At 49.6% G+C, this 18,564-nt stretch overlaps 1 protein-coding gene across 1 annotated transcript in view; it reads left to right on the forward strand.

Annotated features, from left to right (window-relative positions):
• Window positions 1-18,564, forward strand: part of TTC7A (tetratricopeptide repeat domain 7A) — a 388,284-nt gene that overhangs the window by 139,360 nt on the left and 230,360 nt on the right. The window contains exon 15 of the mRNA XM_075595818.1: window positions 641-663. Coding sequence (XP_075451933.1) covers window positions 641-663 — 23 coding nt within the window. The remainder of the gene's footprint in view (window positions 1-640; window positions 664-18,564) is intronic.

The raw sequence follows: 18,564 nt of genomic DNA on the forward strand, positions 1-18,564 counted from the left end.
CGGCGTTGCCCGGGATGTAAATGCGTAATAGGTAGTATTATTTATAAATTGTGGAACAATAGGTGACTGTTTGTTGTAAAGGTTGGATAATAATATTGAAAAGAAAGATGGAAGAAAATGTAATACGATGTTGTATAAAAATGGTTTATTGTAACCACACCACAGTACAATGTATATTTTGGTGCCATAAGTGATGTAAAAATGTGAGGCGTGTGTCCTGCTAGGGGTGTGAGGCGGCAGGTGGCGCGTGGGTTGTGAGTGCTGTCTGCGAGTGGGGGTCCTGCTAGGGTGTGAGGCGGCGGGTGGTACGTGGGTTGTGAGTGCTGTCTGAGTGTGGGTCCTGCTAGGGTGTGAGGCGGCGGGTGGCGCGTGGGTTGTGAGTGCTGTCTGCGAGTGGGTGTCCTGCTAGGGTGTGAGGCGGCGGGTGGCGCGTGGGTTGTGAGTGCTGTCTGTGAGTGGGGGTCTGCTAGGGTGTGAGGCGGCGGGTGGCGCGTGGGTTGTGAGTGCTGTCTGTGAGTGGGGGTCCTGCTAGGGTGTGAGGCGGCGGGTGGCACGTGGGTTGTGAGTGCTGTGTGTGAGTGGGGGTCCTGCTAGGGTGTGAGGGTGGTGGGTCAGTGATGTCGGTGCGTAGGGGCGGGAGGCAGCAGGTGTGTGTGGCGGCAGGTATGTGTCGAGTGTGGCGGGTGTCTGTTGAGTGCATGCAGCGGCTGTGAGGCGGTGGGTGAAAGGCAGAGGCGGCCGGAGTAAGGGCGGGTGAAAGGCAGAGGCGGGGGTGGAGAGGCGGTAAGGCGGGCAGAAAGGCGAAGGGCGGCGGGAAGGGGAGGAGGGGGTGGAGGGGGGCAAGGGGTGGAGGAGGGGGGCAAGGGGTGGAGGAGGGGGGGCAAGGGGTGGAGGAGGGGGGAAGGGTTAGAGGAGGGGGGGGGAAGGGTTAGAGGAGGGGGGGGGAAGGGTTAGAGGAGGGGGGGGGGAAGGGTTAGAGGAGGGGGGGGGGAAGGGTTAGAGGAGGGGGGGGGGAAGGGTTAGAGGAGGGGGGGGGGAAGGGTTAGAGATGGGGGGGGAAGGGTTAGAGGAGGGGGGGAAGGGTTAGAGGAGGGGGGGAAGGGTTAGAGGAGGGGGGGAAGGGTTAGAGGAGGGGGGGGAAGGGTTAGAGGAGGGGGGGGAAGGGTTAGAGGAGGGGGGGGAAGGGTTAGAGGAGGGGGGGGAAGGGTTAGAGGAGGGGGGAAGGGTTAGGGAAGGGGTGGAAGTGTGGGAGGGGAAGGGAGGGGAAAGGTGGAGGGGAGGGGGGTGGAGGGGAGGGGAGCGGAGGGGGTGGGAAGGGGGGGAGGTGGTTGGGAGGGGGAGGTGGTGGGAAGCGGTGGGAAGGGGGAGGGAAGGGGAAGGAGGGGGTGGGAAGGAGGGGGGACGGTGGGAAGGAGGGGGGGCAGTGGGAAGGGGGGGGTGGCGGGTGGGAGGGGGGTGGGAAGGGTGGGGAGGCGGTGGGAAAGGGGTGGGAAGGGTGGGGAGGCGGTGGGAAGGGGGTGGGAAGGGGGGGAGGCGGTGGGAAGGGGGTGGGAAGGGGGGTGGGAAGGGGGGGAGGCGGTGGGAAGGGGGTGGAAGGGGGGGGGGAGGCGGTGGGAAGGGGGGGGGAGGCGGTGGGAAGGGGGGGGGAGGCGGTGGAAGGGGGGGGGAGGCGGTGGGAAGGGGGGGGGGAGGCGGTGGGAAGGGGGGGAGGGGGGGGAGGCGGTGGGAAGGGGGGAGGGGTGAAGGGGGGGAGGCGGTGGAAGGGGGGGGGAGGCGGTGGGAAGGGGGGGGAGGCGGTGGGAAGGGGGGGGGAGGCGGTGGGAAGGGGGGGGTGGAAGGGGGGGCAGTGGACAGGAGGGGGGGGCAGGTGGACAGGAGGGGGCTGGGACAGGGGGGGGGCAGTGGCAGGAGGGGGGTGGGGGGGGGGACGGAGGGGGCAGGGGGGGGGCAGTGGACAGGAGGGGGGGGGGCAGTGGACAGGGGGGGGACCAGTGGACAGGGGGGGCAGTGGACTGGGGGGGCAGTGGACAGGAGGGGGGGGCAGTGGACAGTGGACAGGAGGGAGGACAGTGGACAGGAGGGGGGGGGGCAGTGGACAGGAGGGGGGGCAGTGGACAGGAGGGGGGGGCAGTGGACAGGAGAGGGGGGGGCAGTGGACAGGAGAGGGGGGGGCAGTGGACAGGAGAGGGGGGCAGTGGACAGGAGAGGGGGGGCAGTGGACAGGAGAGGGGGGGGCAGTGGACAGGAGAGGGGGGGGCAGTGGACAGGAGAGGGGGGGCAGTGGACAGGAGAGGGGGGCAGTGGACAGGAGAGGGGGGCAGTGGACAGGAGAGGGGGGGGCAGTGGACAGGAGAGGGGGGGGCAGTGGACAGGAGGGGGGGGGGGCAGTGGACAGGAGGGGGGGGGGGCAGTGGACAGGAGGGGGGGGGCAGTGGACAGGAGGGGGGGGGGGCTGTGGACAAGAGGGGGGGGCTGTGGACAGGAGGGGGGGGCTGTGGACAGGAGGGGGGCTGTGGACAGGAGGGGGGGCTGTGGACAGGAGGGGGGGGGGGCTGTGGACAGGAGGGGGGCAGTGGACAGGAGGGGGGGGGCAGTGGACAGGAGGGGGGGCAGTGGACAGGAGGGGGGGCAGTGACACACACACACACACCCGTGATGCGCCCCTTTCTCAGTTTCGTGCGGCGCCACAGGTGGGGGGGAAGTGGGGGAGCGACACCTACCTGTACTTCCGGCCGCCGCCATCTTCTTACTCGGCGCCGCGAGGAAGGAAGGGGGTCCGCCATCTTACGCGCCGCGTGGCAGCCTGTTCCCCCGCCGGGGACGGAGTGGAGTGGGAGGGAGGGGAATGGAGCGCGAGGGAATGGAGCGGGAGGGACGTGAGTGGAGCGGGAGGGAATGGAGCGCGAGGGAGGGAAGGGGGTCCGCCATCTTAGGCGCCGCGTGGCAGGCTGCCTGTTCCCCCGCCGGGGAGGGAATGGAGCGGGAGGGAGTGGTGTGTAGCGGGAGGGAGTGGTGTGTAGCGGGAGGGAGGTGAGTGGAAGGGAGGTGAGTGCTGTGAGTGGAGCGGGAGGGAGTGGTGTGTAGCAGGAGGGAGTGGAGTGTAGAGGAGTGGAGCGGGAGGTGAGTGCGGGAGGTAAGAGCGGGAGGGAGGTGAGTGCGGGAGTGGAGCGGCTTCCGGGCACGTCTTAGGTGGGCGCGTGTCCCCCCGCCGGGGAGGGAGTGGAGCGGGAGGGAGGTGAGCACCGGGGAGGGGGGGAGGTGAGTGTGATGGGGGGGGGGAGAGGACAGAGATATATATGTGTGTGTTTTGTTTTTTTTTGGATCTTTGGCCCGTCACTCCGCTTCAGGCCAATGAGAGGGTGTGGGGGGCGGGCCAAGGGGGTGGTGTGAGTGTGTGAGCCCAATGAGAGGTGTGGGGGGCGGGCCAAGGGGGTGGTGTGAGTGTGTGAGCCAATGAGAGGTGTGCGGGGGCGGGCGGGCCAAGGGACCAATGAGATTGCCGCTAGGGACGCAGACATACAGTGCTTTCAGAAATATATAGTAGATTATACAGACAGTGAAATTGTTAGGAAAACATATTTTATTGTAAGGAACAGCTGAGTTTCAGTGGTAGGTGTTGTCATACAGTGTGTGAGGTAGCGGGAGTGACATTGGTGGCATGCTGTTTGACTGTAGTCCGCGGCGTCGCGGTCCGGTTGCGGAGGGAGATGTGTGAGGTGCAGGAGATGTCAGGCGTGCTGGTTGTTCGCTGGAGGTAGAGTGTGTGAGGTAGCGGGGATAGCGGGAGTGACATCGGTGGCATGGTGTGTGGTGTGTGTGAGAGCATGTGTGTGTGTTGCTGGTGTGTGATGGCGTGTGTGTGTATGAGGCATGTTGTGTGTGTGACGTGTGTGAGTGCGTGTTGTTGGTCATACACATGTTAAAAATGGCATGTTTTTGAGTGTAGTGTGTGGCATAGAATGACAGGATGTTTGCGTGTGTGTGTGTGTGTGTGTGTGTATGAGGGGGTTTTGTGTGGGTGAGTGTTGTGTACATTATACAGACAGTAAATAGTTAGGAAAACAAATTTTATTTCAACGAACATCTGATTTCCAGTGGTAGGTGTTGTCATACACTGTGTGAGGTAGCGGGATAGGGGGAGGAACATTGGTGGCATGGTGTGTGAGTGTAGGCCGCGGCCTCGCGGTCCGGTAGGGAGCTGTGTCAGGTGCAGGAGATGAGGCGTGCTGTGCGGTCCGCGGGAGCTACACTGTGTGAGGTAGCGGGATAGGGGGAGGGACATCGTTGCCATGGTGTGTGAGTGTAGGCCGCGGCCTCGCGGTCCGGTTGCGGTAGGGAGCTGTGTCAGGTGCAGGAGATGAGGCGTGCTGTGCGGTCCGCGGGAGCTACACTGTGTGAGGTAGCGGGATAGGGGGAGGGACATCGTTGCCATGTTGTGTGAGTGTAGGCCGCGGCCTCGCGGTCCGGTTGCGGTAGGGAGATGTGTGAGGTGCAGGAGATGTGAGGCGTGCTGTGCGGTCCGCGGGAGCTACACTGTGTGAGGTAGCGGGATAGGGGGAGGGACATTGGTGGCATGGTGTAGCGGGGTAGGGGGCCTCGCGGTCCGGTTGCGGTAGGGAGATGTGTGAGGTGCAGGAGATGTGAGGCGTGCTGTGCGGTTCGCGGGAGCTACACTGTGTGAGGTAGCGGGATAGGGGGAGGGACATTGGTGGCATGGTGTAGCGGCGTAGGGGGCCTCGCGGTCCGGTTGCGGAGGGAGATGTGTGAGGTGCAGGAGATGTGAGGCGTGCTGTGCGGTCCGCGGGAGCTACACTGTGTGAGGTAGCGGGATAGGGGAGGGACATTGGTGGCATGGTGTAGCGGGGTAGGGGGCCTCGCGGTCTGGTTGCGGTAGGGAGCTGTGTGAGGTGCAGGAGATGTGGCGTGCTGTGCGGTTCGCGGGAGCTACACTGTGTGAGGTAGCGGGATAGGGGGAGGGACATCGTTGCCATGGTGTGTGAGTGGAGGCCGCGGCCTCGCGGTCCGGTTGCGGGAGGGAGATGTGTGGCGTGGAGGGGAGGGGGGGTTTGAAGAGGCAGTCTGCAGTGTTTGGTGTTGTGTGAATGTGTGTGTGTGCTGTGTTTGTGCGTTGTGTGTAGATTCTGTACCTCAGTAGTTCCCAAACTTTTTCGGTTCAAGGCTCCCCAAGGCAATCAGAATTTTTTCAAGGCTCCCCAAGGCGATCAGGATTTTTACGCGGCGCCCAAAGTAAAAACAAAGGTGTATATACATACCTAACAGTTGCAGTGCGCAGTTGGTGTCTCTATCACACACTCTCACTCTCTCTGACCTCACTCTCTCTCTCTGACCTCACTCTCTCTGACCTCACTCTCTCTCTGACCTCACTCTCTCTCTCTCTCTGACCTCACTCTCTCTCTCTCTGACCTCCCTCTCTCTCTCTCTGACCTCACTCTCTCTCTCACTCTCTCTCTCTCTGACCTCACACTCTCTCTGACCTCACACTCTCTCTGACCTCTCTCTCTCTCTCTGACCTCACTCTCTCTCTCTGACCTCACTCTCTCTCTCTCTCTGACCTCACTCTCTCTCTCTCTGACCTCACTCTCTCTCTCTGACCTCTCTCTCTCTCTCTCTGACCTCTCTCTCTCTCTCTCTGACCTCACTCTCTCTCTCTCTGACCTCACTCTCTCTCTCTCTCTGACATCACTCTCTCTCTGACCTCACTCTCTCTCTCAGTCTCCCGGTGCTGCTCCTCCAGCGTGCGCGCCGGGCCTCCCTCTCTCAGCGTCGCTGAGCCGGGCTGAACAGATGCACAAAGCCCCTGCCGCTCGCTTTACCAGGAGCTTTTCGCTGTGCTGGCAGAGGAGACAGCAAGCGCGCTTGGTAGGCGGGTATCACTGTGTGTGTTTGTCACTTGGTAGCTGTGTGTGTGTGTGTGTGTGTGTGTGTGTGTGTGTGTGTGTGTGTATATACCCCACACATACACATTATATATATATATACACACCACACATATATACATATATACACACACACACCACACATATATACACACACACCACACATATATACACACACACACACACCCCCTGCAGCCCGTTTTTCACACACACACACACACACACACACAACACACACACACCCTGCAGCCCGTTTTTCACACACACACACACACACACACACAACTCACACACACACCCTGCAGCCCGTTTTTCACACACACACACACACACACACACACACACACACACACACACACACACACACACACACACACACACACACACACACACACACACACACACACACACCCTGCAGCCCGTTTTTCACACACACCCTGCAGCCCGTTTTTCACACACACACACACACACACACACACACACACACACACACACACACGACACACACACACACACACACACACACACACACACACACACACACACACACACACACACACACACACACACACACACACACACACCTTGGTGCTGTCTGGTGGCTCTGCAGTTGCAATGCCGGGCAGGCTGCAGCCCCATTGGATGGGAGCGGTCACGTGACGCGCTCCTCTGCTTCCCCTCAGAGGTTTTTTTTTTTTTTTTTTAAATGAGCTAGCAGCCCTTGTTTCCCGCTGCTGGCGGCCCTGATCGCGGCGCCCTCTAGCCAAGCCGCGGCGCACCAGGGCGCCGCGGCGCACTGTTTGGGAAACACTGCTGTACCTGATTCGGCAGTCTGTGGTAGCAGACGTGAAGGTTTTGATAGCTGTGAAGCGTGGCCCCAGAGCAGGTTGAGGATTAGAGGATTAGGTGTTGCAAAAGCAAAGCGTGAGGGTTGTAGGGCATTGGTGTTGGACGCAGGCCAATGAGAGGTGTGCGGGGGCGGGCATTGGACGCAGGCCAATGAGAGTCAGTGAGGGGTGGGACGCAAGCCAATGAGAGGTGTGCGGGGGCAGGCATTGGACGCAGGCCAATGAGAGTCAGTGAGGGGTGGGACGCAGGCCAATGAGAGGTTGTGCGGGGGCGGGCATTGGACGCAGGCCAATGAGAGTCAGTGAGGGGTGGGACAGTGTGGCATTGGTGTTGGACGTAGGCCAATGAGAGGTGTGCGGGGGCGGGCATGGCCTGAGCAGGAGTGACAGGCCCAAGGTCCAATGCGATTGACCCTTGGGACGCAGACATACAGTGATTTCACAAATATATAGTAGATTTGTGTTTAATTACATTTGTAAGTCTCATATCATTTGATATGTGACATTCATTATATCCTACATCCAGTTCGGGGGGAAAAACTGTAATTTGGATGCATGTAATTTTAGATATGTTCGCATTTTCCAGGACATTGCACTGCACGTATATAACAAATGACTTCTTGTCATGTTTATACAACCTCTGTTCATAAGGAGCATTTTTGAATGAATTCCAAATATCAAGATGAATTTTAGCTCTCTGTTAGTTGTTGGTTTGCGTGGAGCACAACCACTGTCATAAGTATGAATTGCTCTTCTGCTGTTTGTCTAGTTCGAAACCAGATGTACTGTACAACTCAATCCAGCGTAAAAAAAAACCCAGATGTACTGTACAACTCAATCCAGCGTAAAAAAAAACCCAGATGTACTGTACTGTACAACTCAATCCAGCGTAAAAAAATACAGTTCCCAGCCTCTGGATTTATATGTAACTTTTCAGTCTCTTTCTTAGAAACTTTAATTAGCAAAGTAAAAGGAAGAAGCGTCGCGGCTCATGGCAGTGGGGATATGTAGATCAGTAACGATGCTCTGCTAACATTCATGTTACATACGCCTAAATATATATTTTCTTTAACTGTGCATGCAAATTCTTGTATATAATGTATACCCTGTTCACTTATCTCACTGTATTTGTAACCATGTATTATTTGTCTTAACTCTGTGCCCAGGACATACTTGAAAACAAGAGGTAACTCTCAATGCATTACTTCCTGGTAAAATATTTCATAAATACATTTTTTATAAATAAATACAATTCTATTTACGCATTGTGGCGTCCATTGGTAATTATGATCTGCCCACTGGCTTGAAGCTCATTAATATGCCATGGGTGAAACTATAGTTGTCGTTTGACACATTCAATTGAAGTGTAACTATATCAAATAGAATTTCACAGAAATTGTGTTATGCTTTCAGGAATGAGGCTTCTAAATTCCTCTATTTGGGGCACCAGAAATTTTCATGATGCTGTACTGCACATTTACACACTTTATGCAATGGTTCTATTCTCTACGTCCCTGTACTCTGGTTTGCATGTGATAACTAAACAAACTATTTTGATATTACCCAACTAGTTGGCAAAAAGAGTGACATGGCATTTGGTCGGTTATCAAAATCTCTCAGCTGAAAAAGGGAGGCGAAAAAAAAGGGAGGCGATACTTTAAAGATTAGGACTGTTGGGCCACGGTTTGGCATATGTGAGAGTCGCCGTGAGGGACTTCTCAAATCCTTTTTTTGTTTTACAAAATTAATTCTAGTAGATACAGTGCCTTTGCTTATGCTTTGTCGGTTTAAAATGTGTTGGCTCAAATATATTACCCATTTTGCACCCTTGATTTGAAATATTGTTTGACTAGGATGTGGTAACAAGAAACTGTGTATATTGTAAATATTCCTTAGTTTGTACATCATTTTGTACATCATTTGGGGGTTGGTGAGCATAGGTCTATTGGTGGTGAATCACATCTTTAAAATGGTTCTGACTATTGCATATGGCAATCGCATCAGTGACCCTTATGTCACTATAACCTTAGGCTTCCTCGCCCACTTTGTATTATCCATCTAGCAGCCCTCTCTGTATGAACAACATCTGTTCAATGTCAAGTGCCTTTATTGCTGTCCTTATTCTACCAAATGAAGTCAGTAGTACATGTTATGCTTTTGTAACTGCCAAATATAGAGAGATCTTAGAGAACATATTGACAAAAAAAGGAAGCAGTTGCAAACCATACTTGGCCATTGGCCAAAACAAAAGAAACACTTTCTTTCAATTGTCTTGACCACAGTTGGGTTACTTTCTTAAATTTGCATAGTGCAACTTTTCATGAACATAATCAGCATTGAAACAGAGTTGATGTTCAGGCCTAATTTAAATTAATGCATTCTCACCTGTCCTCCTACGTCTGTCCTCTGTTGCTCTACATCTGAATGCTAATCTCTTGCTAGAATCTTCTCAGTACATTTGACACCTATGCAGCAGTGTAATTTAGGATTACCCTCAACACATCCATTCATATGCACGTTTCTATTTTCTACCACACATTGAAAATTCCCTTATTTATGGAAGCATTGTGATAGGACTCAATTTTGGCCATGTCCTAAAAACGTTTTATACCCCATTACATTGCTTTGGGGACTTTGGAAGTGGGGATTGCCCAATAAATTATGTGTATAAAGATAATGTTTGGGAAATGTTATTTGTTGTACTACCCCATAACACATGTTCTCAAAGTGGTCTTAAGGAATGTACTTGTAAAAGAAAGACCCCATCCCTTTATATGGATGTGCTAAAAGTAAATAGTTTTCAATTTACATATGAGGATGAATTGGAACTATAGAAATATAATACTGTAGTTGCATTTTCTACTGGTCATAAAATATCAAAAGAACGCACCTCTCTACTCCTGCTTCAAGGTTCTTTTCTAAACGCGTTAACATTGGAACATGCTGACTGGTCCACTGGTAATTAAGTGATACAAAAGGGTAATCTGCGCTCATAAGTGGTTAAAATGTGATTGGTGATATTGTGACCCTTTTAAGAAAATAAAAACAACCTGATTAGGATGAGGTTTGTGCCGCTGTTCTTGTGGGATGGCTCAGCACTCCAAACTAGTACAAAACAAAAGAAAAAACAGCGCAAAAAAACCTCATAGTGTAGTATATTTAAAAAATCAATTTATATAGCAAAGGTGAGTATTGCACGTACATCAAGATAAAAATTACACAGCATGACATGTTAGGGACATGTTACCACTCGGCGGGACAGCAGGGCACGAACACGGTGTATGACTTGAATATCCTTCCTCTGGTGGCAGGGGCCCAGGATCGAAGAGACCAGATCGAAATCGAAATTCCTTCCTTAGCACTGGGGATATCACTGCTGTCAGTTCAGAGAAGGTAATCTCCTGATCAGTTCCGGGTTAGTCCGCGTGTGCGTATGACGTCATCAAGTGGCGTCTCTCTACAGTCCGCGTCGCGCCGCGCTGGATAGTTAACCAGACAGGCGAAAGTCCTAAACACAGCAGATGGAGATCCAGGAAAAACGAGACAGCACACAGTCAGGGAAATCCAAAGTTGATGTATTCAGAATAAATACATAGGCACTGCATCCAACGTTTCGGTCATCAGAATGTGACCTTCCTCAGGGACTTGCAATACTCACCTTTGCTATATAAATTGATTTTTTAAATATACTACACTATGAGGTTTTTTTGCGCTGTTTTTTCTTTTGTTTTCCACTGGTAATTAAGCCTTGGATAGAAAAACCTCTTATGGCGCTGAGGGTAGGTGGCTGGAACAAGAGTCTTGTGCTGAGGTTTCTATTAGATAAGCTCAGAGAGGGAGACAAGAGAAATACAAACAACACAATAGTGTATTATCCTTTAGACAATATAAGACATGTAGATGGAAAATGGAGCATTTATTAGTTAAAACAATTGTGACTACAATTGAAGTAAAACATGAACTGTAAAATGAACAGTGGATGGTCTTCTGTTAATAAAAGAAATAGGGGCTTCCCAGCACTTAGGCAAAAAGAAGCCTTGCTGCTCCTCCAGAGGTAAAACCGAAATCCTACTCACCGTCCTGGAGTAGGACATGTGCATTGGTACGGGGTCTTTAGCCAGGGGTAGCCGTCTGCTGTGGGGTACCGGACGTCTGCTGGAAGCGTGCGGGGAGATTTCAGGAATACTCGTGTAATCAATAACACCGCGTGAATTTCGCGCGTCTCCTCCGCTGACGTCACCGCCGGATTGACTCAGCTACGGTGTCCCTGGATGACCACAATACCTTCCTACGCGTTTCGAAACACTCGATCACGTGTTTCTTCGTCAAAGTGATCGAGTGTTTCGAAACGCGTAGGAAGGTATTGTGGTCATCCAGGGACACCGTAGCTGAGTCAATCCGGCGGTGACGTCAGCGGAGGAGACGCGCGAAATTCACGCGGTGTTGTTGATTACACGAGTATTCCTGAAATCTCCCCGCACGCTTCCAGCAGACGTCCGGTACCCCACAGCAGACGGCTACCCCTGGCTAAAGACCCCGTACCAATGCACATGTCCTACTCCAGGACGGTGAGTAGGATTTCGGTTTTACCTCTGGAGGAGCAGCAAGGCTTCTTTCTGCCCAAGTGCTGGGAAGCCCCTATTTCTTTTATTAACAGAAGACCATCCACTGTTCATTTTACAGTTCATGTTTTACTTCAATTGTAGTCACAATTGTTTTAACTAATAAATGCTCCATTTTCCATCTACATGTCTTATATTGTCTAAAGGATAATACACTATTGTGTTGTTTGTATTTCTCTTGTCTCCCTCTCTGAGCTTATCTAATAGAAACCTCAGCACAAGACTCTTGTTCCAGCCACCTACCCTCAGCGCCATAAGAGGTTTTTCTATCCATATCTTGCATATCTGGTTGGAAGATCCCAGATTAACCCTCTACGGCAGCTCCAGGACTACCTACCCTCTAGGACTGTATCTCAGGTTTTGTTTCTCCTGTTTGTTTACAATTGTTGCACTAGTGCTTGTATACACTTATTTTACACCTTTGGTAATTAAGCCTGTTTACAATGTTTATACAATTTAATACCATGGTATCCAGGGTATGCCACTCAAATCTGTTCAGAGCTGTTAATGATCGATCAATTTAGATATTTTTTTGCACATTTCTTAACTATTGCTGATTATTGCATTGGAAATATATTCTATCGGGGTACATTGTGAGGGTTATTGGAAGTGTTCAAATGTTTTTCACCTTTTGGTGCTGTCAGTTTAGCACAGGATTGATGTGTTGTGATCCATGCCTATTCACCACTAATTGTGTGATCAGGGAACAATGTAATCATGGAAAAACGTCTTATTAAAACTTAAAAGTGTCATCATAATCGGAGTATATTATTGGAAAAGAACGGATAAAGAGCTTCGTGCAAGCAAATAGGTATGTTCCTGTGGATGTTAATTGTGAGAGCAAATGGGAAATGCTTTGTGTGTAAAATAAACAAAAATACATTTTCTAATCAACACTCACCCACTGATCTTTAGTTTGTTTTTGTTTTTTTCAATTCTAATGGATAATTTACTCCAGGGAAATTTCCTTGAAAATTTTCTACCGTTTCCGTTCATCTCCTATAGCAGTACCTCTGCACATTAGACAACTGGACATGTTTTTACACAGAAACAATTGAATTCTTTATTAATACCTTTCACAGTTATATTATTTTTCTCCCTGTATGTAGTTTTTTAAATGATTATAAACAGTGCCTAAAATAATTATCCAATTTTTTGACAGTTTGAAGCATGCAATTGGTGACAAAAATAAATTGTAGAAATCAGTAGGGATAAAATAGTGTGTGTGTGTGTGTGTGTGTGTGTGTGTGTGTGTGTGTGTGTGTGTGTGTGTGTGTGTGTGTGTGTGTGTGTGTGTGTGTGTGTGTGTGTGTGTGTGTGTGTGTTTTTCTCCCACATTAAAGGCAGGAAGCATAAGGATCTGTTAGCAGGTTTATTCTTAAAGGCATAAAACAAAACAACTCCCGAACAGAATGCCCAGCTCCTCTCTTGAGAGCACCTGCTAACACCGTTTTTTGTCCCTAACTGCCGGTTGGAGGGCTAGGCCCCTTACCAACCAGATTTTACCTGCTAGCTCACAGCTTTCTCCTAAGTGGGAAGAATCCAAGCCTTGTCCCAGGCACATCCTCTGGGCAGCTTGATTTCCCGTGGCTCACCTTGTTCACAGCTCCCAGGCACACCCTTCTGGGCAGTCCCCACAACCTCTTGACCTGTCTCTGCAGGTTCTGGTACAGCTAGCCTCTGTGGCATTCCAGCAGTCTCTCTGGGATTCCCCCTGAGAAGCGTGACCCTGTCTCTGCAGGTTCTGGTACAGCTAGCCTCTGTGGCATTCGAGCAGTCTCTCTGGGATTCCCCCTGAGAAGCGTGACCCTGCCTCTGCAGGATCTGGAAGCACTAACTGTATGTAAATTCCTGCCTTTTAAAGAGCTTAGGAACCAATTACCTACAGCCTAGCAGCTAGAGCAGGGTCTGCTGCCACACAGTGGGGAAGTTAACCCTTTACTCCCTCACAATATGCACGTTGACCAAATATTTCAGCATTATTGACAATTCGTAATCTTGGTAACTATCCTAGTTTTCCATCTCAGGAAAGAGAGCCATTTACAGTATGTGATCTGTGGTCCTGCTTAGGACAGTAGCATCTATGAATGCATGCAGTAAAAAGACCATCCTCCACTTAGGTTTAGGAGTATCTGGAAAGTTATTTCAGCCATACTTTGACTGCTTTAGGCATGGTCAGTGTTTTCTGTTCCAGCCCTTGTGTTCTTAATTTAATAAAAACTGATTAAAATTCACATCTGGAAAAAAGTAAAAAAAAAAAAAAAAAAGATGTGCCTGTAGTAACTGATGTTGTAAAAGTTGCTGTATTTCTGTTGTTGTTAAAAGCAATCATAAATATCCTTTATTGGTCCCCACAGCACACACCTTTTCCACATTTGTACATAGCATTTAACAGCAGAAAAGAACCACTTGGCCCAGCTAATCGGCCCATTTTCCCATTTGCTGCAAACCTCGGAGCTGAATTGATTCTTGGCCCCTTTTCATATTAAGAATAGCCGTATGCCTATCCCCAGCATGTTTCCATTCCCTTACTGTATTCGCCTGCACTACATCTACCACCTCTCTCCATGAATCCACCACCCTTTCTTTGAATAAGCACTTCCTCACATTTCCCCTAGGGCTACGGCCCCAGTCACAGCACCAGTTTCAGCCTCAACCTGTGGTTGCGTGTCCAGGGAAGAGCAGGAGATCCAAAGGGGGGGAGGGGGCAAGGGAAGGGCGCGGCCATGATATCACGTGGCTGGTTCGCCCTCATTGGCTGAACCGCCGCTGTGACATGGCCACAGCTCGACCGCCACTACAAAAGACAAAAATCGTGTCTTTTGGGAAAGGCGGTCGAGCATCGCGCTTTGAGCGCGCACACGTTCGACTGGGGCCTGCCCCATAGAGGGCTGTACTTTCTGTGTGGCACGCATGCCATCGCCCGCTCAGTCGTGGCGATCGGGGACAAAGCCTACTGTAAGTCTGCCACCCTCCAGTTTCAGAGCATTACCTCTTCTAGCACCTCCCTTTGTCTGAAATATGTTACCCTCCTGTCCTTTATATATTCTGAACATTGAAATCGTATAATTCCCCTTTCTTTCCTCCAGGCTGTACATATTGAAGTTCTTTAGTCTTTCATGACTTTCCTAAAGTTTTTTTTTTAATGTAGATCATGCACCATTTTAGTAGCCCTTCTTTGCACAATCTCTGAATTATGTATGTCCTTCTGGACATCTTGTCTCCAGAACTGAACACCGTATTTTTGGTGAGGTCTCACCAATGATCACCAAGTGGCATCACAACCTCCCTGCTGCTAATCTATCTCCCTACACAACCTCGCATCCTACGGGCTTTCACCCATTATTTGCTTATTTGTATTGTTGTACTTTTTTAAGTCTGTGAAATAATGACCGCTTGGTCAATATCTAGTTGATATTAGTTGACAATAATGCTGTATTCTGCCCAAGGGCTGATTTTGGTATTTTTGCTATTTGCTATTAGTAAATAAAATAGTATTTCCCACGCTTTTCACCAATCCTATCATCTACCTAAATCATTAATCATTTTGTTTCTCCCTTTCCCCCAGGAGTGTCATCTCGGTTGCATACCTGTGTTATCTGCAAAAAGGCATACTTTCCCTTACAGACCTTCTGTAATGTCTCTAATAAAGACACCACAGAACACTGCACTGGTCACCATCCTCTCTTCCAAATATATATCCTCTCCCCTTATCAATTCAACCAGGTTTGAATTTAATATCAAGCATTGTGACTTGTTGAAAGCTGCAGACGAAGCAATATCTTACGTGTTTTTTTTTAATAAATCCGTTCTGTACTATGAGAAAGTAATGGTAGCATATTTTTTTTTTAAATTTAAACACTTTGAATTCCATTATTGATGTATTATAATGTAGGGGAGGGTTAAAGGAGAAAAAAACCAAAAGAATTCCTATTTGCACTCACCTATACTAATAAATGGTTAGGAGAGATTCAATCCCTGGGTAAAAACCCATAGACCATTTAGTGATACACAATAAAATCATTTAATATACAATTATGCAAAGACAAATACATTTTGTTAAAAGAAACAGGGGGTGGGTGCAGAGAGTGGAGTGGGCAATCTGACCTAGTATAGTCAGCACACAGCTAACAGACGCAAATGCTTATTGGTATACCATGTCAGACTACTGCATAAACCCTCCTATCGTGCACACACTCTAGCATGCTACAAGCATGTATTTGGTATGTATTTTGAGGGGTGCTGTATTTATTTGAAATGGGGGGGCCATCTAGTCCTGGAAAGTCTGTCTGCGGCCCTGGATACTTCTACTGCTCCTCCCTGATCTAGTCACCCAGTCAAAAGTAAATGAGAATCGTTTGATATGATGTCCCCCCAACAAATCCATACTACCTGGGGATCTTGTAAACTCCTGGACTTTAGATATTCACCAATTGTTTTCTTTTAGCAGTGTTTCGATTAATTTCTATGAAACTGACCTCTTCTCTGCAGAGGGAAGGTGAATTCACAGTAATTCACAATGCAGTCCACTCTGACAGCAAAGGAATTATTTGTATTTATTTTTTTAAACTCTTTTCATTACTCTATCTTCAACTACCAGCGACCCAAATACAGTAATTTCTTAAAATCATTTAACATGTAAATTGTTAGTGGTTTTTTTTTTTTACATTTATTTTCCTGGCATGTGTTTAGGGTAGTGGTGTGAGCTGGAATGGGGTTGGCGCTGGCAAGTTACTGTATTTAAGAATTTTTTTATTTTTTTTATTGCTTGGTAAAGGTGAATTAATGTCTGAATTTCATGCTCCAGTTATGGCAGTTTATATCTCCACTATATTAACGTGCATCTGGCATGCAGGATGTTCCTAGGTGCTGTATCGTAGCAAATATTATACTGAGGTCCTGAAAAACCTACACACAGGGGAGAGGGATGATCTGAGCACAACTAAATGTAGTATCATTCTTTAGTTGTTGGAACATTGCATTTTGGAGTTCTTTATGTCAACGGCGTTGAGTCTGCTGATAAAACACATTTAGAAACACTACTGTTTTTTGTTGCAAGGTTGTCCGAAATTGAAGCTCAAAAAATAAAAGCATGGTTGGACTATTTCCCAAAAGTCATTCAATCACTAATTACTATCTTCTCAAAAAAGAAAAGCTCTGAAATAACATGCAGTACTGTTAGATATTACTTCAAAGAAAACAATCTGCCCTATTGGCAAGTGTAGCTTAGGCCTGCCACCAGCCTTCACGGGATCCAGGAGAAAAGTCTATACCTGATCCCTCAGGTTGATAAGCAGTGGGGGGAGGGGGTGGTGATGAGTGCTGACACCCTGTTGAGCAGAGAAGGTGGGGTGCTTGAGCCTGGGGGTGAGGGATGCCGACATCCTGTTGAATGGGGTTGGGGTTTGCAGAAGGGTTTGCAGAAGACCCAGTTTCACCTGTTAGCCATGGGGTGGGCAATTATTTCGGCTGGAGGGACATTGATAAGCCCTCATCACTGGCTTCCTCCCACCTGTATCTCCCCTACTCGTTCTCTCTTACCTCCTCCCCTCACTCTCTGCCTCCCTTTCCTTTATCTCCCACCTCCCTCCCCACTTTTCTCCCTCACTCTCCTCCTCCTCTCTATCCCCCACTCTCCTCCTATCCTTCTCCCTCTCTCCTTCTCCTCTCTCTCCTTCTCCTCTCTCTCCTTCTCCTCTCTCTCTTTCCCCTCTCCTTATCTATCTTTCCCCTCTCCTTCTCCTCTCCTTCTCCTTTCTCCCCTCTCCTTCTCCTCTCTCTCATTCTCCCCTCTCCCTTTCCTCTCCTCCTCTCCTCCTCTTCTCCCTTTTCTCTCCTCTCTTCTCCTCTCTCCCTCTCCTTCCTCTTTCCTTCTCCTCTCTCTCCCTCTCCTTCCTCCCTCTCCTTCTTCTCCTCCTCTCGCGGCGCGGGTTCCTACCTGTGGCAGGCCTCAAAAAACCGTCCCTTGGGTCGTACTTTGCCCACCCCTGTGTTAGTCAGTTTAGCAAGTCCCATTGGGCCTTAGATCCAGGTTCAACTGGTTGGACCTCTCTTTGTTGCCAGGCCCTGGATTGTTAACCCGGCTTTCCCTCCATGATGGCGGCCCTGCATGTGCTGTTACATACAGTATCTGTGCCACTCTACATCTCATTTGCTGTTATGCTTTAACTCTGTCCTAGTACAGATGTACATGCTGCTGGTGCTTTATGTATGTCCCGCAGCAGCACACCAGCGGTTGCAAGAACATTGGATACATCTGTACTGTATGCACATCTCTTTCATTTACATCTCTCTCCAGCATTGATGGACAACAGGCTGCACAGGGGCCGCATGCGGTCCTCACAGGCTTCATCTGCAGCCCTCACCTGCTCCCTTCTAGCAACTTGCATATATGACTCCCTTCCAACCTCTTTGCGCTTTCCCTATCTTCTCAAGCCATCAAAATGCACATCTCCTCTATGTTGTCTTCTGATAGCTATTCCTGAAGCTAAACCACTTCTTCCTAGTTCACTGCTACATATTTTGCACTTTCTTCTTTTTTTTTTAACTCCTCTACACTTATGGGTCAGCTACTGTTGCGGCAGCCTTTATTCTTACATTTGCCACTAATTGGCCGGGGATTTACTCCGGCTGGCGCCGTAACTAAACAGCGCGCCAGCCACATCCCCTCCGTGCACCCCCTCCACTTCGCGCGCATTTTTGTTCCCCTTCCCGACCCCCTAGCTGCTCCGGCCTTTGCCCCTCTGCTTCCCCGCACCCCCGCTTACCTCACTTCAACTTCAGGGGTGTCGGGGAAGCCGGGCGCGCCACGTGACAGTGACGTCACAGTGACACGCCGACGTGCCGCCGTCACCACGCGGGAAAGGTAAGAATTAAATGTGACGCCAGTGTAGCAGCATTTCTGCTAGTGCTTCCTGTACATACTGTTTTTTTTTTTTATCCAAACTTATTAGATCTGTTTCTCTTTTAAGGCCCAGATGCACAAAGGCCAGTTATTGACTTGACAAGGTGTAACTTCAAAACTCACTAATGCAGCATGAAGTGCTGTTTTAGGCCGGAAATGGTCATTAGAGCTAATAAAATGCTAAATAAGTGTTCCCTCCATCAACGCCTATCCAACATTTTTTGCCTCTTAAAGGAGCAAATTGAATATCCTACATGTGTTTTATTTTTTTAAATATTTTTTTAATAAATCAG

This window comes from Ascaphus truei, chromosome 4 (assembly GCF_040206685.1).
Source record: "Ascaphus truei isolate aAscTru1 chromosome 4, aAscTru1.hap1, whole genome shotgun sequence".
Classification (NCBI taxonomy): domain Eukaryota; kingdom Metazoa; phylum Chordata; class Amphibia; order Anura; family Ascaphidae; genus Ascaphus; species Ascaphus truei.